This window comes from Verticillium nonalfalfae (assembly GCF_003724135.2).
Source record: "Verticillium nonalfalfae strain VnAa140/NRRL 66861 chromosome Unknown scaffold_99, whole genome shotgun sequence".
Lineage (NCBI taxonomy): Eukaryota > Fungi > Ascomycota > Sordariomycetes > Glomerellales > Plectosphaerellaceae > Verticillium > Verticillium nonalfalfae.
In genome coordinates, this window is record NW_021167324.1 from 1 (window position 1) to 26,675 (window position 26,675).

A 26,675-nucleotide genomic window follows, 5' to 3' on the forward strand; every position below is an offset into this window, starting at 1 on the left:
CCCCCCCCTTCGCCCTAGTTCACCTCGACGCCAGAGGGCCGCACCCGGTCCAACGAACGACATTTCCCCCACACCCATACCAGAAGGGCAGAGAACAAGCCAAGGTGAAGCCGTACGCCCTAGTCCCTACTCGCCGTCCCTCATCAACTCCATAATCCCCTTACCCAGGGGCGCCCAGCCTTCGGGCGATTGCCTATGGGCTATCTGCGACGGCTGCTGCCAGCCTTCTGGCCGGCCCCCCTTCACACCCTCTCAACCACCTCATGCTTACAACAGGAACCGGCATGGCGAAAAGGGGCAAGAAGGAGGGCGGGAGGGGGTCAAAGGCTAAGAGATAGGCCCAGCTAGGCTCACCCCCACCGCCAACCAGTAGCACAGAGCAACCACTTGAGTTCGTCGTCAAAATTTTGCCTCCCCCCGCAGAGGGTGACTGGATGGCGAAAGGCCTTGAACAGCGAAAGGATGAATGTCAGGGCATGGCGATTCCTCGAGCCCAGCTCACGTCAGACCCAAGCTGGTTCCCGGCGGTGTTCCTGCCCGGACAACCCCAACAGCTCGTCATCCGAACACAGGCACAGGCACAAAGGGCCCAAGTTCTAAAAAGAATGGAAAAACGTTAAAGTGAGAGGGGTGGAAGCTGACTGGTGAGGCGGAGCCACTGCATTTGCCCCGCCGTCAGCTGCTTCGAGCCAAATATGCTGTACGTCGGGTATACTGCTAGTGATGAGCTGGATGACGAGCAAGGGTCGTGAAATCAACCTTGACTGATACTGTGTTCCCAATAATTGATAGTGTACATTCTCTCATCGTGCTGATTACTAGACATCAGCAAACGGCCAACCCGGCCCAAAAACACCTGAACACCATCATGACCTGTATAGTAAATGCAATTTCTCCGATGTAGTGAGAGCTGGGTGCCTACCCGGTCCGCTGTCGTGTCCCCTTAGTCGTCGAAATAATCTTCAAGTCGTCCTGATGGAGCTCCTGCGATTACGCCTGCGAATGTGAAAGCCCACCCTTACCCCGCCCCTGCGCGCGTTTGTGAACAAAGAGATGGCCGGCGTAAGCAGTAGCAGTTTGCAGAGATCTGTCGTCGACTGATGTATCACCGTACCTTGGTAGCCTGCAAGTCCATGGGGATACTACTGCGTGTCTTCGTCTGTAACAGGGGCTTGCCTCCTAGTGGCCATGAGCCTGCCGGACGACGACATTGAATCAGGCACGTTTCAATCCACCCTTCTGATGGCTTACGACCTTGAGAGTCGTACCCAAGTTGTGCCCGAGGTACCCGATCATAGCTCGACTGACTTCCGCGTCGTCGGTGAGCTCACCGCATACGTCTCGGAACTGAGCGTATACCTCTTCCAACTTGTGTAGCTCGCGAGCGAGAATCTCAAGCTCAAGCCAGCGACCGTCTTCGCCCCCCAATGTATAGGCACCAAGACTGATACCTAGACTCGCCCCTGTGCCGCTCAGACCATGCATACTGCCTTGTCCGGCAATTCGATCTTCAATGCCTCCATCGAAATAAGAATGTGTTGCCTTCTGGTAAAAGCTCGTGATCTTGCCGATGATAGTCGCAAGAAGCATGGCAGTTGTGTGTGTTCCTGAACGGCTTAGGCATGGTGCGCATGCGAGCAGAGCAGCACAGCTATCCACAGCTCGGCGGTTTAATGAGAGAACAACGTCGAATGGCGGTGGATCGGGTGAAGATGCGCTGTGCATGTCCTGGAGCGACTGAAGGCAGACTGTAAAACAAGTGCAGAAGTTTGCACCATCATGTTTGGAGCTGACCTTTCTTTGAGCGCTTGGTCCGTTTCGTGGCGTTGAGGAGGGGCTAGGGAAATAGCTTGAGCTCATACTTGCGGGCGTCAACGCCGGAGCGGTTGTACTAAAACATTGTGTATCGCGCGATACTGAATCCACCCACGAATTAAGCTGGGAGGTTGTGTCGTCCATCGATACGGAGCGGCTTTGAGGTCCTGACAGGTTTGTGCCCGTATAGGAAAGATCGGTGTAGTTGATCGACGCAAAGTCGTTGGGAGGCGTCCACGGCAGATTGTTGCTGTATATACTCGTGACGTTGCCAGGGTCCCGAGTATCGAGGCCATTTGCCTCGCAAGGGTTTGATGGGCCCCTACCAAAAGGGTTCGAGAAAGTATCGGCAAAGTCCATTGTAACGTCCCAATTTGTGTCGATCTTGTAAAGAGGGTGGGTGACTGGAATATCACGCAGAAGAGAGGCAGCATTTTCGTCCGCAGTGGTTGAGATACTGGTCGGAGGGGTCTGCAGATTTACGAGGCGGCTGTTAGAGTTATGGTCTGCCTTTGGCTTGCCTGCTCTGCTAGACGGAGAGTAGTTGCACTCCAGGCCGCACGACAAGCAACGTGAGCACATGGGGCGAGCCTTGGAGCACTTGACCTTGGCCAGGAAGCAGCCATCGCAAGAGGCTCGAAGGCGGGGTTGTCGGGTCTTGGAACTTGAAGACATGTCGAGTGGTGAAAAGAGAGAACGCGATGCTTCGGATACGCTCAGCATCAGGGGGGGATGAGTCTCGCGGGAAGTCTCCAGGCCAGGAGATATATATCTTATGCACGTTGCTAGCCAAGGGGGAACAGCAGCAGCGAGATGGCACGGCCAGCTGCAGTGAGATGGCAAGGAGAGGCGGTCTATACGTGCGAGGAGACGGAAAAGGAACTCAGGGTTCTGGGGAACCCCGCAGGCCGCAGCGCGAGCAAGGCTGGAAGGCGACCAAAAGAGAGAGAGATAGGAGGTACATGTGTGCTCAGCAGCGAGCGATTGGGGCGTGTCGAGTTGTGAAAAATAGGATCAGCACGTATGTACCGAAATGAAGTAAAGCGGCTTGAAAGCACCAAGCTGACTGAATCAGTCTCCGATGGGGATGCGAGAAGGAAAACAGGAATCACTACGACATGGACCGGTGCTGCTCCTCCACGCTCGGTGGTGCCCGGCGAAGAGGGGGGAGCTCTGCGAGAAGCCCACCATTTCCTTCGGCCGCATGGATCTGCTGGGCATCAAGCTGAAGCGTTCAGCCCCTCCCTTGTCAAGGCCTGAGTTGCGAGATCATGATGCATCGTGCCAAGTTGTCGCTTGTCTGCAGAAAGGTTTTGCCGCTGCGTCTACCCATGGCGAGGGACCACATCTCCCACGTCTCCCACATCTCCCACATCTTTCTCGGACCACGTAGCTACTGTCTGTCAGCCCAAGCCGTGTAGATTAGAGGCAGCACTCTGCGGACCAGGGTGAAGCGACAGAATGAAAGTATGTGAAAGGTATGAAGGGTATGCAGACAACTATGCACTCGCAGAGACGTTGTCCCAGTTCCCAGCGCAGAGGGTCAGACATGGCACGTCGACCATGGGACAGGGGGCAAGGGACATGGATCAGCCATGCTTGTGCGTGTACTGGCAGTCTAGACTGCCTGATCGATGGGACAGCTGCAGAAGGGCAGGACGGGACCGAGGTGGCACGGCAGTATAGCTTGCTCCCCCAAAGTATACAGTCGTGGGTAGCCTGTCGTGTTGGCATTTTTACATGGTCGAGTCTTCCGGCGGTGCTCGTTGAGCAAAAGTCGCAGGCAGTTCGTAGGTGATGACGCTGTTGTTACTCTGGCTGGTAGATTGATGCTAGGTGACCGGCTGGCGGTCTCGTCGCCTACTGTGGTGTGCAAAACGGCGGATTGGTCTGGTCGCGCCTAGTCATTTGCTTGTGCCCCGAACGTCAACTTGGGGCTCGACTCACGAGTGTGGGTCAACATGTATGCCAAGCGAACATGAAGGCGAGGCGGGGCATGGGGGGGCCGGGAAGAGGCCTGCTGCATAGCTGCAAGCGAAGTGCATGTCGTTGAGACTCGAAAGTCGCAGAATGATCCGCCAGGAAGCTGACCAGAGGCGGGGAGGAACTGGAAGCCGTCACGTGAAGGTCACCACTTCCACAGGACATACCTGGTGAGCCTCCAGATTGGCTTTCGGAGTAGTCGTCCATGGCAGACGGGGTATTAATTTGCTCGTGAAGGGTAGGTGGATTCACCTGCCTAGGTACCTAAGGTGGTCACTGAGGCAAGGCAGGATGTGATGTGTAAGGTGAGGTACCTAGGAAAGCAGGCGCTTTAGAGTGTTTGTTGTGCTTGATGCCTGCCTGCCTTACTTTGACGACCACTCGACCAGAGGGGTCGCAGGTGCCTGCCTTGGGTGGTATGGTCACTATCTCCAGCGGAAGCGCCACTAGAGCTGATGCCTGAGACCGGGCACAACCCCCCCAACCCCCCAACCCCCGACGCAAATTCCTACCACGTATACCACAGCTTCAGGCCCCAGATACTTATGCATTCTAAAGACCATCTAGATACACCATTCCATCCTAAGCTATCACCTTGACTTCGTACCAAGGTAGGTAGTCTCAATGGGAATAATGGGAATGGACACGCATCCGCGATCGACATAGCATCAAAATCTGGTCCATAGGCCATGGCCTTCTCGTATGTCTACAACAGAGTTCGGGTCAAACCAGAGACGCGCGACGTGGACGTAACATTCGAGCATTTCGACCTCGACAGGTTATTTCCACCCACTCTGAGTAGCTGGTGGTCTGAACTTGGAAATGCGCATCTTTGCGATGTATGCGATTGTTGCCCCCCCCCCCCCCTCCCCCAAAAAAAAGTCAACAGTACGGTAAGTCTGCTTCGACCTCTCTGTTGGTAGCGAAGTTTTCGTGAATCCCCTAGGCTGCGTGGTGTACGCCAGAAGCCCATGCCCACGTCTGTGACAGACCAGCGCCCTGAAAACTCGGCCACATCACAGCCGCTACAACATGCTTCCACACGGCACCGATACCCGATCTTGTGCAGCGTGATCGTCCTTCGAGGTGGAAAATTCGACAGCTTCGCACCATCCGCAAGAATTCGAAATTCTTGAAGTCGAACCTGCCCGGTTATTCCAGCCATCACCATGAGTCTGGTTCCACAGCAACATTTTTTCACCAGCAACCGGGGTTCCACCAGCGTAACAAAGTCCTCGCAACATCAAGCGGGTAGGGTCCAAGATGGCCGAAATTCATCTACAGCATCGAATCCTGACGCTATCACCTAGGAAGTCAAGCCACGGGTCGCCGCAAAGTTCCCGACAAAGGCCGCCAGGCGCCGTACCACGAAATAGGCTGGCCGCTGGCAATCTCTCGAGCGGCCATTCTCACCTCCGCCCGGCGATGCTAGAGTGGTGCGATAACAGTCGACCGTCCACTGTACCTTTCTGTGTCGAGCTTCTCCGGCGCGTGAGAATTCAGTGTCAAAACCCCACCGTCACATGTCGAAAGTAATTCTATACATACAGCCACTGGCTACGGGGTGAGGTTCTGGTATGACACTGCTTTGTCTGAAAATCCCGATATGTAGGTTAATCTGCAATGTAACTGACACCCACCAGACTTTTCTCCGAAATGTAATGCAACGATGCACACATCCAACTTTGACATACTTCAAACAGTAGCTCCAGGCATGTGATGTGAAGAAACGCTCCGCTTGTCTTGCATCGTCTGTCTGCGAAGGGCTGACACATTGTCATGCAGTTTCAGACATGGATTCGGCCACTTCGGCCACTACCATGTCAGCATGATGATAGAATCCAAGTCGTGTCCAGAAAAGCACAATGACCAGAATGACGCGGGAAGACTGCCTGTTGATGGCGTCCGTTGGCTGACCCAATTCCCCTTTTCAATGGCCCAAAACTGAGGCTCGTATCGGCAGTGCGGGTTACACGACGTCAATAGTCTATCGACTTCAGCCGAGTTTGGGGGTTATCTGTGACTCTCGCAGTGCTGGGGACTCAGAAAGCAAAACAATTCACCAAGATCGCTGATCGGGCGCACAGGGAGTAACACGAGCTCGCCCAACGTGCCGTGGCAATCAACAAGAACAGCAAGATCAACATTGGCCCCAGACCTGTTGGTCGAGAACGCCTCGTGAGTGACCGATCCACTAATCGACCAGCGTTGTCGCCAGAAAAGTACTTCCCCAATGTATCCAACAAAAGGAGTCTAGTGTCATGTACGGCTTGCGTGGATTGGGCTGACTTTGGCATGCCGTCTAGATTGGCCTGGTCATCATCAATGCCGCCAGAGACCTGCCATGTATATGCCAGTAGGCCGGGACGGCAAGGGAGGTCATGTACTGTTAATGATAAGCTGGTCGAAGATTTTCTCTGCGTTTGGATACCATGGGTTCTGAATAACTGACGACTTCTTCAAACATTTATGGCCTTGCTCTACCATTATTCCAGGAGCATCTGGTTACCGATGACGTGAGACCTACAACTTAACAAGCTCCCCAAGTGGATATCGGCAAACATGGGGATGGCTTCGGTTCTGGCCCCTTCGTCGTGAAGATTGAAGGCGATTGACAAAGTTTTTGACCTTAATGATTATGCCCTGTTAATTCAGTGCACGAGTGAGTCCCCTGGCTACATAAACTTTAGAAAGGATATTATGAACTTCAATCCCCTAAGCAGAGGCAGAACGTTGATGTTCGTTGCCCTTCTTAAAACCGGTTAATAGAAAGACACTTTGACTGTATGGCTGCTAACCAAATTGGGCGGAGAATCGTTAGAGCGTACCATGGGCTTTTGGAAGATGTGACTCGATGTCTGAGCGACGTACGATTTGATCATTTAAGATCAGTGTGAGTAGAATAACTGGGCCTAAGGTTATGAAAGCTATGTGATATCATCGTTTTAGTTACTTGGGAGTCGGTTGACCTATGGGCTGAAGCCTTGCATGACGTTTCATCTCTTCCAAAGCTGGAGGCGACCTAACAGAACCATTCTTTGATTTAAAGGTTATACTTTGTTCCCGTCTTGAATGTCTATACGGAGCCATCCCGACACGCTACGAGGCTATCAGTAAAAGAGAGACACTAACCCAGACACCACGCAGGCCCTGCTAAACCATTGTATGTTAGAAACAGGAAGACGCGGAACGCGATCAGTCAGAAAGTCAAGATAAGATCCGACCCTTGTCGTGCCTTGTCGCAAGATCGGGTGGGTTCTGGGCCACTTCGTTAAAACAGCCGAGATGCCAAGCGTACGCCGCGGCAAGAACGGCAATGATGAATAGTCTAGACTTGACCACGCTGCACTGATGGAGCGTCAGCCTATGCCCAGGAAAATCTCAGGCCCCTTGTAGTCAAACGACAGATATGGGAAAGCGCGCTGTTGCAGGTCTAGAATACATCGCGATATCTCGTGAGAAGGGCAGTCTCTTCTCCTAGCCTTCTTCTACTTCAAACAAACTCCAAGCCACATGATCCTTGACACCATGTTGCTTGAGATTTGCCATGCAGCCGCAATCCTTGTTGCTCCGCGTCCGGGCGGAGGCAGCCGCAAGATTCCATGTGAAGTCGGGAACATAACACAATCAGGTCCCTGTGCGCTTGTCGAATTTGGATGGCAGACGAAGCACAGATCACAAATTGTGGTGCCTCCCGAATGTTCAGGGATGCTTCGGCCCTCGTCCTCATTTGAAACACATCGAATAGACGCCATTCCTCTTTTGCGTTAAGTAATCCCCCTGAGGTGCTGCATTCGGAGTTTTCGACGCCCATATCGACTTCTTGGCCAGCTTCAGTATGTCAACGGAAATTACAGAGGGGTTCAATAACGCAACATACAGCCTCCTATGGCCTGCATTCGCGGACCAAGTGGCTGGGCTCGGCCGGTGCCAACCTCATGATTGAGGAGCTCACATTAAAGTACTTAAGAGAATCAACACCGACGATGGAAACGTATTACTTCCAGTCCAGTCAGTTTTTCGTTCCCTCTTTGACTTTGATCTAGTCGTTCACGCCTTCACTTCCATCCCTTTTTTTCGTTCTTTACACTACATTCGTTCCAATAACTCGGCAAGACACAGGATGTCTGCTTCCATTCTTTTCACTGCCGCCCTGCTCGGCGTGGCCCAGGCCTACACCGTCATCAGCGCCCCCGGCCCCTTTATGCTCAAGAACATCGACCCCATAGTCTTCCCTGGCCAGTATGACAAGTCTCATCTGCACTCCTTCTTCGGCTCCGACGCCGTCACGGTCAGCACGAAGACCAGCGCCGAACTTCAGAAGGGCTGCACCAACCTCGAGAACCCCAACGATCTGTCCGTCTACTGGATTCCCACGCCTCTCTTCACCAAGGATGGCGGCAAGACGTACGAGCCCATTCCTGTCGCCCGCTTCAGCGCCTACTACAACCTCGGCGAGGCGCCCGCGGAGGTGGCCATCCCACAGAATCTGAAAATGGTCGCCGGCGACGCCCAGGCCAAGACCAAGGCCCAGGTGCCCGCCGACTCCAAGGCCGAGTGGTTCTGCGAGGGCGGCGGTGGCGGTGCCCTTGACGCCAACGGCTTCCCCAGCGCGACCTGCGGCACTCACCTCCAACAGCTCCTCTACTTCCCGAGCTGTGTCAACGAGGCGACTCTCGAGACGGCCTACAAGTCCCGCACTCACGGCACCCCGAACTGGTGCCCCAAGGGCATGAAGTCAATGCCCCAGCTTCGCTTCAGCATCCGCTACAACCTCCGCAAGGTCCTCCCCAACGGCTGGTCCGGCGCCGCCGCCCCCTTCAAGCTCTCCTGCGGCCCCGCCTGGTGCTCCCACGGCGACTTCATCAACGGCTGGACCGAGGACTCGGCCCGCGCCATGGTCCCCACCACCTCCTCCAAGCGCGACTTCTTCGGCGTCAACGGCTCCCGCGGCGCCTACAAGGCCGGCGCCCAATGCAAGGCCACCGACGCCGACCCAACACGCGGCACCAGCGACTACGCCAAGAGCGTGGTCGTCATGGGCAAGCGCAGCGTCGATTCGGCCGGCTGGCAGTCGCGGTCCCGCCTCGTGCGGTCCGAGTAAGCCAACTCAGACCTCGCACCCGCAGCGGGCCCACCGCTCCCTCACTGTACATAGACCAAGGATCATCTTCTTCGTATCATACTTCCGGTGTGTTTATCTGTAATAAACCATGAGGTTACCGATAGTCTGCAGGCGTGAGGCGATTCTACTGTCGTCTCTAAAAAGAAAAAAAGAAATCTTTGCTCTTGAACATGACTTGTATCATGACAGGCTCAGAATCAGCGAGCTTGGGTTACGCAGACGCTGTTGAGACCACATTGCAAATAGACACTCCGAAACCTAGCGCGTCGTAGTTTCGCCAGCGATTGGCCGGATGCCGAGTGCTCCAAGACATATTCCTTCCGTAGCACAAAGAACATGTAAGCCTACAGTCTGGATGAGCTTGTTGGCCAGTGAGCCGAACTGTCCGTCATCCACCAAAAGATGATGATATACAGCGTGTTCAACAATCTTCCTATTACAGACGACTACACGAAGACGATTCGATTCATAAATGCACTATAATCTATCGACGATCTGAGGAGGAAGCATCTCCAGGATGAGGCATACCTTTATCCTCTCTAATAAAAGTATAAGACTTGGTGGAGGCATGAGCTGTAAAAGAACGTGAGCATCCGACAGCGGCCAATTTGAGTTATCCCAGTGCTCCATCTCCCACCATGTGCTGCACGCCGTACTGCCCTATCGCTAGTAGATACAACCAGAAACAAAAAAGTCCCAATGCAGGATCTCTCATAAGACTTCATCGAAAAGGAGCGTATAAAAGGGGGTAAGACAAAAATGTGACCATGACTAATAAATAAGAGGGCGGTGGTGATCTTTGGCGAGCGCACCATCGTAGCCTCAAGCAAGCTTACTGACACAGAGCTTCGCGGATAAAGGTACCCATCATTTTGGCCTAGACTGTGTTAGTCGCTATATATTGAGCCAGACATGCGAAAGATTACTTACGTAGTCACCATGCATCATAGAAAAGTGGTTTCCTGGCATAGACCTGGTACGAAATTTGGCAATGTCAAGATACTCGTCCCAGCGGTTGGGACCAAAGTCGGTCCGGTTGTCCAAGAGGAAAAGAGCGTGACCCGTGGGATACGGATCAGGACGAGGGTCGGTTGGGAGGTGGCACACGCCATCCTCGCACCAAATGGCCATGACGTTGGGGCATTTGTCGGCGGGAATGGGCTCCGCCGTGTAATTGCTGAGGGCATTGACAGAGGCTGCGAAATGAGGAAGCAGCCAATCGGGAATCTTCTTGCTCGACGCATCTTCGCGATCCCCAAGGAGCCCAATGGAAGCAAACCAGGCGTGCAGAGATCGAGGGAGCGGCTCGATAATGACGGGGCAAGGGGAGTCTATAAGGATCAAGTTATCGACGCGCTCGCCGACCTTCGTGAGCTGGTTGACAATCTCGAAACAGATGACACCACCAGCCGACCAACCCCCAATATGGTAGGGACCCTCCGGTTGGCGACGTTTCATCTCCGCGATAAACTTGACAGCCATCCCATACACGCCGCAATTGAACTCCTCGGGAGTCTTCATGAAGGGCGAAAAGAGCCCCCAAACGGCCCAATCAGGAGAGATTTGGCTAATCTCGGTGTAAGAGGTCGCGCAACCGCCGCCATCGGGAATCAGGAAGAGCTTCTTGGTAGCAGTTCGCGTACTACCTTGCAAAAGAGTCGATGAAGCCTTGCGATGGGGGTAATGATCAACGATCTCCTTGGGTGGTGGGGGCTTGGTGATGCTTGCTGTGGTGTTGCCGGGATGGGTGTTGATGACCCGTGTAGGGGCGACCGGCGGCGAGGCTGGGCGAGCAATGCTGGACACTTTGGGTGCTACTGGTTCTACTGGTGCTACCTTCGACTTTGGTCCACATCCAAGCGCCTTCTCAACTTGGGACAGGGAGGGGTTAAGGACGAAAAGGTCGCCAGGAATATCCAAACCTGACTGCTCTCGTAGTGTGCCCAAAATGGAAAGACTCATCAGCGAATCCATACCAAGTGCAGCCAAGTCCGGAGCCGCGATGATTTCGTCAACATCAACGCCCATTTCTGCAGCAATGGTAGACCGTACAATGGATTGCAGGCTGTCGTGACTTTCACCATCCTTCAGTGATGTCTCGTCACTCTCGTTTGGGGGTGTTGTGACAACAGAATCAGAAGATGTCAGGTCCGATTCTGAGTCCGAGACGCATGAGACACCAGAGTCTTGGGCCCCATAGCTCCCAGAGCGGCTGTGAGTCTTTTGGGCAGGACTGGCATCATCATGAACTTTGAGCTGGGCCAGGAACTTCTTGAAAGCGCCGACCGTTGCATGGTCAACGAAAGCATGAGAATCGATATCCAGATCGAGCTCCTCTCGCATACGTCCAGCCACGGTGAGCGCCATGAGTGAGTCGCACCCAAGGTCTGTGAAGGCAATGTTATCGGCAAGCTCATCATGAGACACGCCGACTTCCTTAGCAATGATATCCATGACCTCAGCCACAACTGACATGGGCTTGGCAAGCTTTGCGTTGACTGTGTGAATATTGGAGGAAGTCAGCGGCTTCGAGGCTTTTGTCTTGGGGGCAGACGCCTTGGGTGGTGACACGATCGTGGGCTTGGAGACACCCTTGGGCGCAGCACCGGTGATCATGCCGGCTGCCGCGCGCCCGCGGGGGGGCAAAACCATGTTCATGACCTTGCGAGGGATCGACTGGAATCTAACGTCGCCGCAGACTCCTACGATGCGGTCGCCATCGAAAACATAAGCATCGCCAGCCATAACCTTGGTGTCCTTGACCGGCTGCATGCGGATATAGGAGCGGTATGTCTTGGAGGCATCGAGCTTCTCAATGAACTTGAGGGAGCCCCAACCGTGGGATATGAATATTTGTTCGCGCGAGTCCACCGCATCTGTACCATTGATGATGAAGCCAGATATGTGGCAGCAGCTATCAATCCAGTACGGACTGAAGAAAAAGTTTCCATCTTTCTCGCTTGTCTGGAAAGAGACTTTGGCGGTGGCTTCGCATGTTCTGCTGTCAAGAATAACTTCTTCCATTCCCTGGAAACGAGGGTTGTAGTCCACAAGGGCAGTGAAAAGCTTGTAGGCCAGGCCTCTGCCGATCTTCGAAGCCTTCCCGACTTTCTCGGCCTCGATGAGGGCATCAACGCGACCGCTGATGAGATATTTGATACGCTCGAACTCGTCAGCCCACTGTTCGGTGTTGCCAAAGTTGACCCTGCATTTCGCGTGCTCAGTCCTCTTTGGGCCTTCACCAGTGTGGAAGACAAGATCAGCGTGGCCAAGAGCAACATTGGTAATTGCTGTACAGCGCAGCATGTGAGATTCGACCTTATCATCAAAGATCAATGTCTTGGGAACTTCCACATCGGAAACATCGAGTCCGATATTTACAGCCTCGGGTCGTGCCAGCTTGTAAGCGTAGTCACAGATGGTCATTGCCATGTCCGCGTACAGCGTCGAAGGGCAGAGAGGGGTTCCGTTGCACAAGTGCCCCTCAAGAATGTTTCTTGTATCCTCGCGGGAAAGATTGGTCTCGGTCTCGATGATGACAGTGTCGCCGTTGATTTCCTCCTTGGTGACGGCATGCACTGAAGTTGTCGAGAGCTTGGGCTTCGGCGCTTCCAGAAGAGCAGGCGCCTTAGCCGGAGCCGAGCCCCGGTTCTTGGTGAGACACCAATCACCACTATACTGCAGCCAGTAGTTCTTCTCGTCGAAGGAATAACTGGGCAGATTGAGTAGACGAGTGGACTCGCTGAAATCCCGGTGGTACTCATTCCAGTCAAGGCTCAGGCCTGCGGTGTGCAAAGTGCACAACCCGTTGCTCAAGGTCTTATAGGTTGGCTCGTTGCGTCGGAGCGTGGGTACCGCAATGGTGGCCACTCCAAAAGCGGCCTTGACCATGTTGGCACACACAGGATGAGGGCCGATTTCCAGCCAGACGGTCTTCTCATTGATTGCTCCTGATTGCTGTGCCGAGATGATGCCCCCGAGGAAGTCCACAGGTTGGCGGGCATGTTTGCGAAGATACGAACAGTCAATAAGCTCATGCTCAACGAGTTTACCAAGAAGAGGTGAGATGACAGGCACCTGAGCAGGCATGAAGCGGGTGGAACGGGCAAGATGCTCAAATTCGTCAAGAATTGGCTCGACTTGGGCCGAGTGGAAAGCATAGGGAACCTTCAGCTGGGTGCACTTGAATCCAGACGCGCCCAATTGCGTGGCAATCCTCATCATGTGGTCGGCTTCACCGCTGAGAACGGTCTCACGAGGCCCGTTGATGCAGGCGATGTTGACTGAGGAGGATTCGGAACCGAGAGCCTCGTTGACAGTTCCAACCGGGCCCTGCACAGCGAGCATGGCATGGGTACCAGCAGTGCACCTGTCAACGAGAAGTCGAGCGCGACTGCCGACGAGATAGATGGTGTCGCTCGCGGACAGCACGCCGGCGACGTTCAGCGCAGCGTATTCTCCGAGAGAGTGCCCCAGAACCACAGCGGGCCTGATGCCCCATGCAGACCACAATCTGGCCAGAGCCATCTCGAAGCAGCAAAGGCCAAGCTGCACAACCACGGGTGATAGGTTGGAGACGTCAGGTTCGCTGCCATCAATCAATGGCACAAAAGACGGGAAGCCATGGACTTCGGCAATATGATTGAACTCATCGATGCTGTCTCTGAAAACAGCGTAGTGGGCGTAGAGGTCCTTGCCAAGACCAGCATAATGAGAGCCTTGGCCTGTGAACAAGAAGGCCACCTTTGGCTGCTCAGTCGAGATGGGCACAAAGCTTTGAGTAAGCCGCTCCTTGATGGCCGACATGGCTTCAGATAAGGTGGAGGCGGCGACATTCAGGCGCCAGTAGTGTTGCATGCGACGGGCCGTTGTGGTGTAAGCAACATCAGCAAGCGGGGTTTCAGGATTCTTCTCCATCCACGTAACCAATTGTTCAGCATTCTTAATCATGGCCGTCTTGGACTTGGCCGTGATAGTAATGACTTGAGCACTGCGAGGGTCCGCTTGTGTGGGCGTCTGGCTAGGACCATCCTCCAGGAGGAGACCAGTATTACCACCGGCGGCGCTGAAGTTGTTGATGAAGATTCTCCTGGGTCTCCCATCATGCCTTTTGAGGGGTGTCATGTGGAAAGCTATGTTGACGTTTCGCTCCGCAAGATCCTTAGGAAACGTCTTGTTGATATCCTTCTTTATGCCGACGTGAGGAGGGATGGCATTTTTTTGCAACATCATGAGAACCTTGCAGAGAGCTGTCACACCTGAAGCAGCCTCACCGTGGCCGATGTTGGATTTCACAGCGCCGAGATACAGAGGTCTGTCTGCAGGACGCTTGCGGTTGGCAGGTGCGAATACGTCTGTGACAGAGACCATCTCCGTGCCATCACCGGCCTGAGTACCAGTGCCGTGCATCTCGACGTAGTCAACATCAAGAGGATCGACGCCAGCCTCATCGAGAATGGCTGATGATAGGATCGACTGCGTAGGTCCGTGAGGATGGGTAATCGATATGGCATCGGCAGAATGGTTCGTCGCCGTGCCCAGGATGACCGCAAGGACATTGTCCTTGTCGGCAATGGCATCATCCAGACGCTTCACGATGACGGAGGCGCAGCCATCAGCTCGGCAGTAACCATCGGCTCCATTGTCAAACGTGGCACAGGGACCAGTCTTGGACAAGAACTGGCCACGGCTGAGTCCTGAGAAAATATCGGGGTTGGTCATGCAAGACAAGCCGCCAACGACTGCCGTGTCACAGTCTTTAGCCCAGAGCGAGGTGCATGCGATTTGCAGAGCTGCGGCACTGGAAGAACAGGCTGTATCGATGTTCAGACTAGGTCCACTGAAACCGAAGTGGTAGTTGATTCTGCCAGGGCCAAAGGCGCGTACTCCCCCGGTGATGAAGTATGTGTCGACTTCCTGTGCGGCATTGATTTCTCGCCAATCATCGGAGGTCTGGCCGTAAAATGTACCAATCCGGTCAAGCCTGGTCGAGGCTGTCCGATTCGGGACATACCCTGACATTTCCAAGGCTTCATAGGCCGTGGTTAGGGCCATGCGTTGCATAGGGTCGGTCTGGTAAGCTTCGCGCGGCGACATGTTGAAGAACCTGGGGTCAAACAACCCAGGGTTCTCAATCCAGCAGCCATACTGGGTGTGACTAGTGTTGATGGCTTTACCTGTGATATCATAGTGTGTATCGATGTTGAATCGGTCCGCTGGTACGACACGGTGGACGTCCAAGCCCTGCGACAAAAGCTCCCACAGCTTTTCGTGGCTTGCAGCATCAGGAAAGCGACCAGCCATGCCCACAATGGCTAGCTTGCACTTCCCACTGGGTCCATGATTGCCAATACGAGCGTCACTGCTGTTTGTGACTTTTGGTGGTTGACAAGTGATGACGGTGAGCTCTGTCTTTTGCTTGATGAGACTGGAGAGACTCTCGGCGTTTGTTGTTGGGCCGAAGGGGATGACCAGACAGCTAGTACCGTCAAAAGCTTGCGCTGTCTCAACACAGAGCTCAAGTCCCTTGTGGAATTGTAGTAGCTCTGTCAAGCACTCTCGAGTGACAGTACGAATAAGATCCTTCGTGTCGAGGCTGGCGATCCAGGTGCCTCGAGCTCCAGACATGACCGCCGAGCGTGGCCTGGTCTGCTCAAGAAGACGAGTAACGTTCACGTCGTCAAGCCTCAACAGTCTGTCAATGTCGACACCAGAGTGTAGGTGGGCAGAGTGATACGGCCCATACACAGGGATCGATGTCGACTGTGCACCCAATAAATTGCTTTCAACCAACGCCTTGAGAGTTGTTGGAGGACCAGAGATGGCTAGACGGTGGGTAGACACAGCACTGATATAGGCCTGGCTAGGAGGAGGTACGGACTAGGCAGCACAATATTAACAGCTGTCGGATTCATTGCAGGAGACATGCGTGCTTACATGGGAGGAGTGGAAGCTTTGGAGGGCCTTGGTGACATCGGCCTCGGTGACATCGACCAGGACGTGCGTCCAAGGATCAGACCGACTAGTAGCAGGGCACAGCCTCTCCGCCAATGAAGCGACATGCGAGCCGGTTCGGAATGCCATCAGGACAGTCTGCACGGCAACGGGTATCAGGGTAGACACAGAAGCCGTCGATGCCACGGCTGCAGCAGCGAACAGACCAGTGCAAAGACCGAGAATGTAGGTGTCCTCATGGGCCTTTACATCTTGAGGTTCCTTCTCAGCTCGACTGTACAGTAACATTAGTTCTCTATGTTCCACCTCTCCCGGAGACCGCTCAGGGGCTTACTCGATATAGTGAGCTAGTTGAGCGACACAAAGTAAGGCGCTGTCGACACCGGAGTGCTTGCGAGACTGGGCGTGATATCTCTCGTTAAGCTGTTGGAGAGTGCGAAAGATGGGTAGTTGGGCGCGATCCAATTTCCCCAGACCATCAATCTCCTCCCTCAAAGCCTGGCCGGCCTGTTCGAGAAAGGTCTTGGCAAGGATACCCGGGGCCCCTAGACGATAGAACTCGGCCAAGAAGGCATGCGTGTTGAGCGACTGGTCTCCAAAGAGGAGAAAAGACATGGTGCCGACCATTGTGTGGATTGGTCACCAGAGATGCCTTGGTTGAACTGAGTGGTATCAGGCACAGAGATCTACCGTAGGGATGGCAGACAAATTTATATCAAGGGCAGAGAGGCTCAGCGTGCCTGGACCCCCCTGTCAGGCTCATTGACCCAAAATAATTCATCTCAAGTCGTCACGTCACCATACTGATAGCTACCCTCCACGAGCCGGATCTATTTGATGGATGAGCCGCCCCCAGGTCAGGTAAGACAGGGCCAAGGGTCAAAGATGCCGGTCATAACTGCACACTCCTCTTGGTCCCACCCAGTCAAGGAGGGAATAGACTCATGTGAGACCGGCCCTGAAAAGCGTCGGTCACCGAAGCTTGTGGGAGAACGACAACAGGTTGCCTCTTCTGGACGGAGCCGTTGGCTTGGGTATCTGGCGTTTGCGCCACCTGGCGGCGACTATGACGGACGATCAGGATCAGGAGGCCAAGGCAAGCAGGCGGACTGACGGACAGGTGGACGGACAGGCAGTCGATTAGGCTTCGTCTGACAGTGTTCCCAAGCCCTAGCCGTCCCGTTTTGCGGTTAGTTTGTGCGAGCTGCCAGGCGTGGCAAGAGGTCCATGACGTGATCAGATAAATTAATAGGCTCTAGGTCGCGAGTTTGATGGTAGCTCAGACATGGGCGATGTCACGAGCGCACGCGCACTGGTATCAGAAGTGCGTGCTTGACGGAGCTCGGTCATGGCTCTCGACGACGATAGCTGGCCGTCAGCCCTGGCCCTGAAACCTGTACGGCCAAGACTGATTGAGCACCCTGTCGAGCGCCTGTATGCACTGTCGGAATCTGTCGTGTGAGACAAGAAAGATCCAGAAAGTGCAGAGGTCCTCATGCCGGGCTACCGGATGGAAGGGGCGGCGGCTGACGGTGCGAGGCAACACGAGCCAGACGGTAATACTTTGGCAGCGGCAGTCGAAAGATGACCCAGGAGAGCTCGGACGAAACGGCGTGCCGTCAATGAAGGAAGGAGAGCAGAGCAGATCCTGTCTGTTTTTCGAGCCAAGTCCGTGGGACTTGGTGGGTCGTGGAGAGAAACAGGTGGTCGAGCATTTGGTCCGACGGACATCCCCAAGGTGCTTGGGCCACGGAGAGAAGCTCAGGGTGAGATGGTGGCCCTTGCTGTTCCAGTCGCCGCCGGCGGCTCTTTCGGGAAGAAAGTAGCCTTGAGAATTGGCAGAAACATGGCAGCAGTGCTCCAGCGCGATTTGAGATGGGGGGAAACCCCAGCTGCGCCATATCTTGTGGAAGATGGACAGTCGCACTTTGGCGGCTAGAGATGGGCCTACAATGACAGAGTTGCTGTGAAGTCGCGACCCGTGGAACTCGTGGCTCACAACGCCCTAACATTGGACGGAAGTCGCATCCTGTCAGCCAATCATAACCTCCATGGGCACGAACTGTTCGCGTTCCAGCGAATGGCGGATTGATCCGGCCTCCCACAGTCCTTTCCTCGCACCAAAAGGGGGCGGCTTTGGTTCTGCCTCGGCCTTGCGGCTGCCAACAGTGCTATGCATCCACCACCCACCACCATCCAACAACATGTATGCAACACTGGACATGCTCTGTTTGCATGCGCCGAATCTTGATCTTCGAAACTTTTGTATTTGTCGCAGCCTGGACATGTCTGATGACAGGAAGACTCAGCAGAATGCACCCTCAGTTGCCCCTTCCGCCCTCGGAATCCAGGACTCACATGCCCACTTTACCTAGGTAGGTCAGCAGCCTCGGAACACGGCGAACCTCCGCCGAACCTTCGCGCCGAACTATCGACTGCTGTGCCATGATGCTAAGGCCTTGCGGCTCTGATCTCAGCTGAAATGGTCTTTCTTCTCCTCACCATGCGTCCGATCCCCGGATGCGTCAATCAGTGCGTCAAGTCTAGCGGTCAACTTGCATCGCCACGTCGTACCAAAACACCACAAGAACAAAGCCAATATCAGGCAGTGTCTAAGGTAGGCGGCCAAGCGTATCTGAGAGTAGGCTGTGGGGAATGAGCACCTACGCCGGCTTTTTAACGCAAAATGAAAGCCTGAAAGAAATGGCTTCGATGCTCCACTTCCAGGTTGAGCTACGTCTCAGGCACTGGTGCCATCTGCTTGCTAGATCCCTTGGGTAGGTCTCTTTGCTCGTCCAAACGCATTGTCGTTCCAGGGTCGCCAACTCTTCGCTCTTTGAACGGTATGTCGGGACCCAGAAGCGCGCTAATCGGCACTTGTGCGGATGGACTGGCGGTCGGACTCCCAAGGTGCAAGCCACGCGCCACCATCGTCAGTGCGGCTCACCGAGACCTCGACTTCGGTAGAGTCAACCTCCTGTCTGTCAAGCGACACACAAATGGCAGGTTGCAGCCTGCTTTCTCGCGCTCACTCTGGTGTGGCTCTGGTAGCAACTGACCTGCATCGTTTGCCAGGGCCGGTTCCTAGGCAGAACCGTCAGCTTATTGCTCGGAAATGTTCCTTGTCAACTCGTAGCTTGATTATGGCCTTTCATCAGGCCGCAGAAGCTCAGGAATATCCAGAAGGATGTGGGCGCAACCGGTCTGACATGGATCTGTAGTGTAAGAACGGAGTACTTGTTATCCAGGCTGACACTTTGCACACATTGATCAGTCATACGCATCGACTCTGCCTGCCGCGCTGCTTGTTGTGAGCTGTCACCACTCCTGCCGCTCCGGACGTCCGACGCCATCTTGGGTTTTGAAGCCGAGCTGAGCTGACTACCAGGTCAGCCATAGTATGGCTGCAAGTGGGGGCTTAAGTTGTTTGAGTGCTGGCAGAAGAAATAGCTTGGCCAACTGCTCAAGAGTTTCTCCGGCGGCAGCGGACGGAACATGCGTCCGTCTCTTGACCAGGGGTATGTACACGGCAATCTTCATGCTGCACACGACGAAGATGGTGGTGCGGTTCTTATCTCGATACTGCAATTACCCCTCCATTCATCCACCGAGCCATTACTTCTTGGCACTGCATCACCGAAGCAATCGTTCTTTTTAGCTGTCATTAATGTCAGCCACCAGCCCAACAGCATGGGCAGATAAAGCACGTGGCCGTGATCGGGCAGCAAACTGTCTTCAATACACTCATCATCATACATATCACCTGTATCATATCGAACCAAGCCGCAGAAACAGGGATGATGCCGGCTTCCCCAACCATCTCCGGTGCTGCTGCATAAGCTGTTCCATGGAAAACTTTGAAGCGGCGGGCTCGCGGAGAATTTCTATCCTGTCGGAAGCCTTGACGACAATAGACAAGGCAACACAGCATGTTCAGCTCAGACATTCCCAAAAACCGCTGTCCCTTGTCTCAACTTGCTGTTGTGCTGCTGCTTTGATGGCAACTGCGTAGTTGATGTGGTGACTCGGGTCAACCCATGCTTTGCTTTTGACGTTGGCTATTGCCACCTAACCATCATGTTGCCTCTCACAGAACGTAGACCTCATTTTCGAGCCACGAATAGAAACAAAGAAACCCAGACCTGCGCTAAGCGCTTTTCTTCTGCCTTTGATCGTTGTGGTGGCGTTCCTGACTCCGGAAGGCATCACCATCACGGCCATAGAAAGGTGTCATACTCACTTCCAAACACAACCAGCCTACGCATATGCTGCATGCTATGAAACAAATGTACAATATCAGGCTGCCTATCGTAGCGTCCGAAGCCCGTTCCGGCGCGCTCTTTGCTGTTCCGCGGCACAATGTGCACATCAAAGGCACACCCTGCATGGTTTGGTAGCAACGCAACACATCTCTATCCGGTCTTGTTGAATCCTAGGTACGGGAGATTCATCCAGTCGGTTCTTTGTTCCGTTGCGTGGCGTGCCTAAAAAGCAAGTGGACGGTAACCTGCGGAGTTGGTGTTGTTTGTGCAATTCAGCCTGGACCAGTCAACTCATCCCGAGCTGCTTGGATCCTACGGAATCTGCAGGCCGTTCATCCGTCAACCTTATCGATGAGAGGGGAAGAGAATGGCGTCCTCGGCGTAAATGTATCACAGTGTTAGACTACGGGGCTGGAATAACTGTTGCAGGAAGCAAGGTACGCGCGTCGATTTAGGATGGGATCGGGGGTTGCTTCCGATCTCTAGCGTGGAGATGTGTATATTACCCAGGCTTGGCTTCTCCTCTTTGCCGCTTCGCCAACACACTCGACGTTGCTCAACTCGCGTTGGTTTCTTCACGTGCGTCATTCATGGTAATCTGCCACTGCACAATGGAGACCATGCTCCGAAGTATCTCTTGTCTCCGGATTTTGCATTTGTCCGAAAACTGATATCTATTTGTGCTACAGTTTCCCACAGCATATTTATTCCACCTCGTCATGTCATAGAATCTGTAGGACATTTCTGGCGAATATTCGAATTATGAGTAAGTCTCACAACGTGTTCAAGTTGCCTTCTGTGGACTGATCCCTGACCTTAAATGATTCAATCCGGCAGAAGTATCACCGTGTTGATGACGGAATTGAGTCTACACGGATAGGTGCTGGGACGAAAACCCGCGAACGGCCCTCATCTTCCTTCACTCAACAAACACGGGGGAGAAAGATGTTGTCCATCCCGTAGCGAATGGGAATGCTTACTATATCTAGGCCTCAAGGAATCACATCACATTCAGGTAGGCTAACAAGCCAGAGACTGATTCGGCTTCCGACTTGGTTGGCTATCACATATCACATGCTACATGACCATGTCAACATGGAAGACGGGTAAGTCTGAGTTCTCACCTAACTGGTAATACACATTGAATGTTGACAAAACAAAGAGATCTCTGTCGCTTGAGAGCGTAGTATCAAACAATGTCATCTTGGTCGTCACTGCATAGGCACTTAATCATCACGACAGTTCAAAGTGTATAAATCCTTGACCCGAAAAGGGAGGACTTCACAAGTGATTAAGTATTTCCTCCCGCTGTTTACATGCTAGAGGTAGAAATCATACTTATGAAACGCAGGAAAACGAGCAAAAAAAGACACCGTCACTCGCCTGGAGGTCAAGGACAGAGAGCCAAGCCCTTGCTACGCAATGCCGTGTCATCATATCCCGGGTGGGCAGTGAATATTGCCAACAAGCTTTCCGGGCCACCAGAGAAAAGAGTAACCGAGGCCTCAGATGGTCATCGTGATACATGTTAGCGATATCATCTCAACCTGAGTTTCGACCTTATTGTTGCGCTCACGCTCGCGTTCGCACTCGGGCACTCCGCACTGCCTTGACAAGCGGCCGCGTCTGGCCAGGAATCGGCCAAAGGGCTCTGCGGACAAATAGTATCAGCATCGGTGGTCACTCAGATCTTCTCTGCTTGACAGGGCATCGAGGGTAGAGTATTTGATACGTACCCATTATACACGAGTGGCGGTACGGAATTGAAGTTAGAAGTGTCCAAAGGGTTCTCGCTGTTTCCGCCAGCATTACCACTTGTGGGAATTCCTTCTGACTTGCAGATTTCAAGGTGATCTTGAGGAATACTCATGTCACGCAGTACGTCCGGTGCCTCGATGATGGTCGCCGTCAACCCCATCTCCACGTGCCACTCGATATGGCAGTGGAAGAGGTAAACGCCGGGGTTGTCAGCTTTGTATCGGAGCACGGTGTGGGAGTTACCCATGACAGATACAGTATCGCGGTATGGAGGGTTGCTGTTGAGACGAGCTCGCTTCGCCCCAGGCCAGTCGCCTGTGCCGGAGGAAGGCCTCCTCAGAATCTGAAAGTGATGTCCATGGAGATGGAAAGGATGAATTGCGACGTCATGGTTGTTGACGACAATGTCCACAATACTGCCCGCTGAGACTATGAAAGGATTGACCTGACCGTACACAGCTGGATCTGTATTGAATTCGCCAGTTGTGACGGCAGTATACAGCGTGGGCACCTTCTGCTCGATGTAGGGCTTCTGGTTGATGCAGCTCCTGAGGCAAGTCAGCTTGCGGCCACGCCTCATAACAGTCTGGAATAGAAGACTTGCTTACCGAGGAATTCCATTGCTATCGAAGCAGGTAGTGAAGTCGATGACAATGGTTTGATCTGGAGAAGGCAAAATAGAATTAGGTCCATCCGGAGACTCGAAATGTGAGTCATCAGACGGGCGCCATTTGTTAACAACATCCTCCCGAAGAGGCTTCTCGGGAAACATGATCAGCTGGCCTGTGTGGTTGAGCGGCCAGCTTTGAGGGAGATCGGCATTCGTGTGGTCTGGGTTCTGGTCAAGTGCCACCAGGAAGGGGTAGTTGCGGTTGTCGCGGTCGATGCAACTGACGAGAATATCGTAACGTTGAGCAGTGGCAACGCGCAACTGATATGTCAGTTTTTTCTTGACGTACGCGCCATCATTCATGATGACATTCATATCATGGGAGTCAAAGTGGAGCATGAAACCGGCGAATGCTGCGAAGCTGATGATGCGAAACCGATATGTCTTGCCCTTGGCGAAGGGGTAGTGAGACCCGGCACCATCATTTACTAGCACGGCTTGCGGGAGAGGAGGCCTGTGCTGTGTGTTATTTGGGGACAACATGGCCCTCACCAGGTTGATGGTCTCCTCATGATACCTAGCCACCATGTAAGCCCAGGATATCGAACCTTTTGGCTACAAACCACTTACCAATCCGAAAGGGTGAGGATGTATTCCTCATCGTACTGCCCGACATAAGGGTCATTGGGGTCGTGGATGATCATGGGGCCGCGCAGGCCGTCCGGATATTGCCCCATGTTATGGGAGTGGTACCAATACGTACCACCAACATCAGCCTACAAAGCCCGAGGATGAGTTTATGAAAAGAAAATAATAGGATGTAGGAGACTAAAACACTAACTTCAAATTGATATTTCATGGTCGATCCTGGCGGTAGCGGACACTGTGTGACCATGCTGGGACCATCCATGAAATTGGTGCTGACCTGGTTGATACCGTGAAAATGGATGCCGGTGGTCTGGTTGCCCAGGTTGTTTGTGAGCTCAACCACAACAGTGTCGCCCACCGAGGCCTCAATCGTCGGGCATGGCCACTGCCCATCAATGCCAATGACAGACCGAGAGAAGCCATCCGGCGCAGCAGTCACCCAGTCCACCGTCCATTTGTAGGTGACGACTTTGGCAGACGCAATCGTGCCTACCCCGGCTGTGGCTAAAGCGAGGAAACGCGAGAAGAGCATGTCTTCTGTTGAACGAAGGTTGCTTCCCTAAGCGGAGACTATCCGAAAGGTCCGGTTGAAGATAACTAAGAACGACAGCTGCGGAGTGACACGAAAGGACAGGCTTGAAAAAGGGACTGTTCAGTGAAAGTTGTTTGGTTTCGTGCACACTCGGAGAGGGCATGCAGAGGACTTTAAATGCGGTGGCTACATTATGCCCGAGTGGCGCGGGAGGTGTTGGCCAGCATACTGGCCCAGGCACGCGTCCAATGCTAACTTCGGACCATGGCTAGCACTTCGGGCCAGAGAAAGGGGAAAGAAATATCGAATGTCAACTAAGGCATGGATCTGGAGACGGTTTGGCGCACCGAGATGACGTGGTACGGATTGCTGTGAATCTGGACGCACCCTATCGACCTGTGCTTACCTGATGCAAAGAACGCTACAGAGCCGGATTATCGCCACCAAGAACTTGGAAGTAAGATATGGAGAAGCTTCCCTGCAGTCAGCTGTATCTTGGCCCGTTGCTGAAGGGTGGGTGAGGCATCCTCAGGCTGGAGCCTTCAGAGATGGACATGCCGTCGGGCATCCCTTGACAGGCCGGCCGGTTGGCGATAAGAGCAGCAGCACATGTATGTGTTCTTGCTGTCCGGCATGGCAAGCCGAAAAGGGGTGGATGTGTTAACCGAATATGTCACCAAGCTTCTACATCAAAGCAGGAGGAGCGCAGGATATGCCCGGCCCCGCCCAGGCCGCATTGTCTGTGTGGTATCCGGGATGTTTTCAAAGGCGAGAGAGGGCTTTCAGGGACGCTCTGCATCTGAACACCAAGGATCCTATGGGTGTTGATAGACTTTGGCGACTCGGGTTGGTCGGCGAGGTTGAACAACACGCTGGAGGCGGAGATGAGCAGCAGTAGCCACCACCACAGGGCTAGCATGGTCTTCCAATAGTCCATGTGGCTACCAGCAGGTTGTCGGAAGTCTTCCAGTCAGCAAATCAGACGCCAAGTCAAAAGATGACTCTGCAGGACCTCAGCTTGGTGTGTGGAACGAAGACGCGGGAGCAGTCTGGTAGAAGCTGGGATGCGAAGGGCACAACAGGCCGTTAGGACGCTGTGTGTGCCTTGAGGTGCATTGGAATTCCGATCCGGGCGGTTGGTGCTCTCCCAATACGGAAGCAAAGGTGTGTTGGTGAAGGGGGAGAGGAGGTGTGGGCGAAGGGGGGATGTCCGGTAGTCCGAGATGCTAGATTGTCATGACGTCCATGGTCCAAACGAGAAGATGTAGGTTGCTGTTGTCCTACCACCAAGAGCATCGCCGTCAGTGCCAGGATTGTGAACTAGGTAAGGTAGGTAAGCGCAATTTCTCACATGCCCTAAGAATCAAGTGGCTCCTATGCGGGCTGTTGTTTATGGATCCTCAGGTCAGGCTCTTGGTATGATGTTGCTTGGCTGCTTGAACGACATGCACAACACATCCTCCGACGACTGGCCGAGCTTCCAGAGCCCCGGGTAGGCGAGGCAAGGATCGCAAGACAAGGTGAGGCAGAAGCAAGCCAGGGAACAATAGCACAGCAGAAGCAGCGTGGCGTCTTGGGAATGGCGTCAATCAATTGGGTTTGTTACAGAAGAGAAGTTGGTCACCGACTGGCTAGGTACTTCACTGATGAGAGGGTCGTCCCTGCCCTGGCCTGTCCAGTTAAGAAGCGCGGGGATTGCCGTAGCCTGCATCATCCCCTTGAACGTCGGCCAGGTGTGTTCCAGTTTAAGGTAGGTAGGTACGCCCTCAAGGCACCTCCGCTTGAGTGTCTGAGGCAAGGTGCCTCTGAGTGCCCACTAAATCTAAGCCTGGCACAGTGCTTCAGCAGGACCGCCCGCCTACGACTCCCTCCACCTTGTGCTTTCAGACCCCGTTTCTCATGCCACCCTCGACAGCTGTGACGATTCGTATTTAAAAACATAATACCATGAAGACCTTGTGATGCCGCCTCTCCCCTCAGGACTCGCAATTGTAAGCCGCGCAAACCACCGCCGTTGACATTTTCTGGCCCCATGCCGATGGTCTACTTGCCAGCATTCGGCAAAATAATCCCAGCTTACACGCCAAGAAAGAAGCCTACATCTCAGCGCTATTTCCAGAGCAGGGCTGAAGAAACAAACAGGCCAAGCCAGCAGCCTATTGTGGAATGCCGGACAGGAAGCGATGCAATACGAGGGACCACAGCACTGATCGGCCGGCATTCGCATCAATGCGTGATGAGCAACAGGGTACAACTCATCACACCTTTTCGCTGCTTCGGCCGAGACCTGCAGCTACCCTAGATCCTCGCCTTGCTTGACGCCCGTTGTGACACGCTCCCGCGCGCTGTTCGGCGTCCCAGCCGCTGGTTCGCTTGCTTGTGCTGGGGTTGCTTACCTGGATGTCTGGTCGCCCCATGCAGAAGAACAAAGCCCCGACGCAGCATCTGACCGAGTTCACCTCACCCCTCCAACAAATGTGGGTTAGGCTCGCATGGATGGTGCCAATGTGCTAGCCATGGATCGCCGAGGCGGCGCATTGCTGACAGCGTCGCTCCTATATGTCAGCAATCGCCAGTTGTCAACCCACCCTGTGAACTTGATAGCCAGACTGCAGTCTTGACTGCGTGGAAATGCCAAGGTAGAATGCTGGATTTGAAACTGATCATGATCGACACACCCTGAGCGAAGCTTGGAACGGCGTCGAGCCATGAGCCGGAGGCGAGCATCATCATGTATTCGTCGGTCGAGGGGATGCATGCTGACAGCCCATCGCAAGAGGCAAAGCCTCAGCTGAGCAGCCATCACATTAAGATTCCTCTTGACGTGTCTGCCTCGTTCATTTTCAGGTCGAGGATGCCATCATCGGTCACTTTGAACGACCTCGGCGTGCCCTGGTAGTAGCTTGGAGTCTCCTCAAGCATGGGCCGTTGGTCAGGCCTCTGATTCCTTGGCGTCAGAGTACTTCTTATTCCCTTGAGATGTGATCA

The 26,675-nt window shown here is 53.8% G+C and overlaps 4 protein-coding genes across 4 annotated transcripts; 1 reads left to right on the forward strand and 3 right to left on the reverse strand.

Annotated features, from left to right (window-relative positions):
• Positions 1–1,215: 1,215 nt before the first annotated feature.
• On the reverse strand, positions 1,216–2,490 carry D7B24_009597 (uncharacterized protein; the record flags this gene model as incomplete). The annotated part of the gene is made up of 1 exon (XM_028643667.1): positions 1,216–2,490. The coding sequence occupies one exon, from the start codon at positions 2,488–2,490 to the stop codon at positions 1,216–1,218; it is 1,275 nt and encodes a 424-aa protein (XP_028492740.1).
• Positions 2,491–7,921: 5,431 nt separating this feature from the next.
• Positions 7,922–8,902, forward strand: D7B24_009598 (uncharacterized protein; the record flags this gene model as incomplete). The annotated part of the gene is made up of 1 exon (XM_028643668.1): positions 7,922–8,902. One exon carries the CDS (start codon positions 7,922–7,924, stop codon positions 8,900–8,902), a length of 981 nt encoding a protein of 326 aa, XP_028492741.1.
• Positions 8,903–9,755: 853 nt separating this feature from the next.
• D7B24_009599 (Type I Iterative Polyketide synthase (PKS)) lies at positions 9,756–16,504 on the reverse strand (the record flags this gene model as incomplete). The annotated part of the gene is made up of 4 exons (XM_028643669.1): positions 9,756–9,800; positions 9,854–15,802; positions 15,860–16,151; positions 16,212–16,504. 4 exons carry the CDS (start codon positions 16,502–16,504, stop codon positions 9,756–9,758), a joined length of 6,579 nt encoding a protein of 2,192 aa, XP_028492742.1.
• A 5,207-nt stretch (positions 16,505–21,711) lies between these two features.
• D7B24_009600 (uncharacterized protein) lies at positions 21,712–23,687 on the reverse strand (the record flags this gene model as incomplete). Its single annotated transcript, XM_028643670.1, has 5 exons — positions 21,712–21,790; positions 21,876–22,445; positions 22,506–23,084; positions 23,138–23,283; positions 23,349–23,687. 5 exons carry the CDS (start codon positions 23,685–23,687, stop codon positions 21,712–21,714), a joined length of 1,713 nt encoding a protein of 570 aa, XP_028492743.1.
• Positions 23,688–26,675: the final 2,988 nt, after the last annotated feature.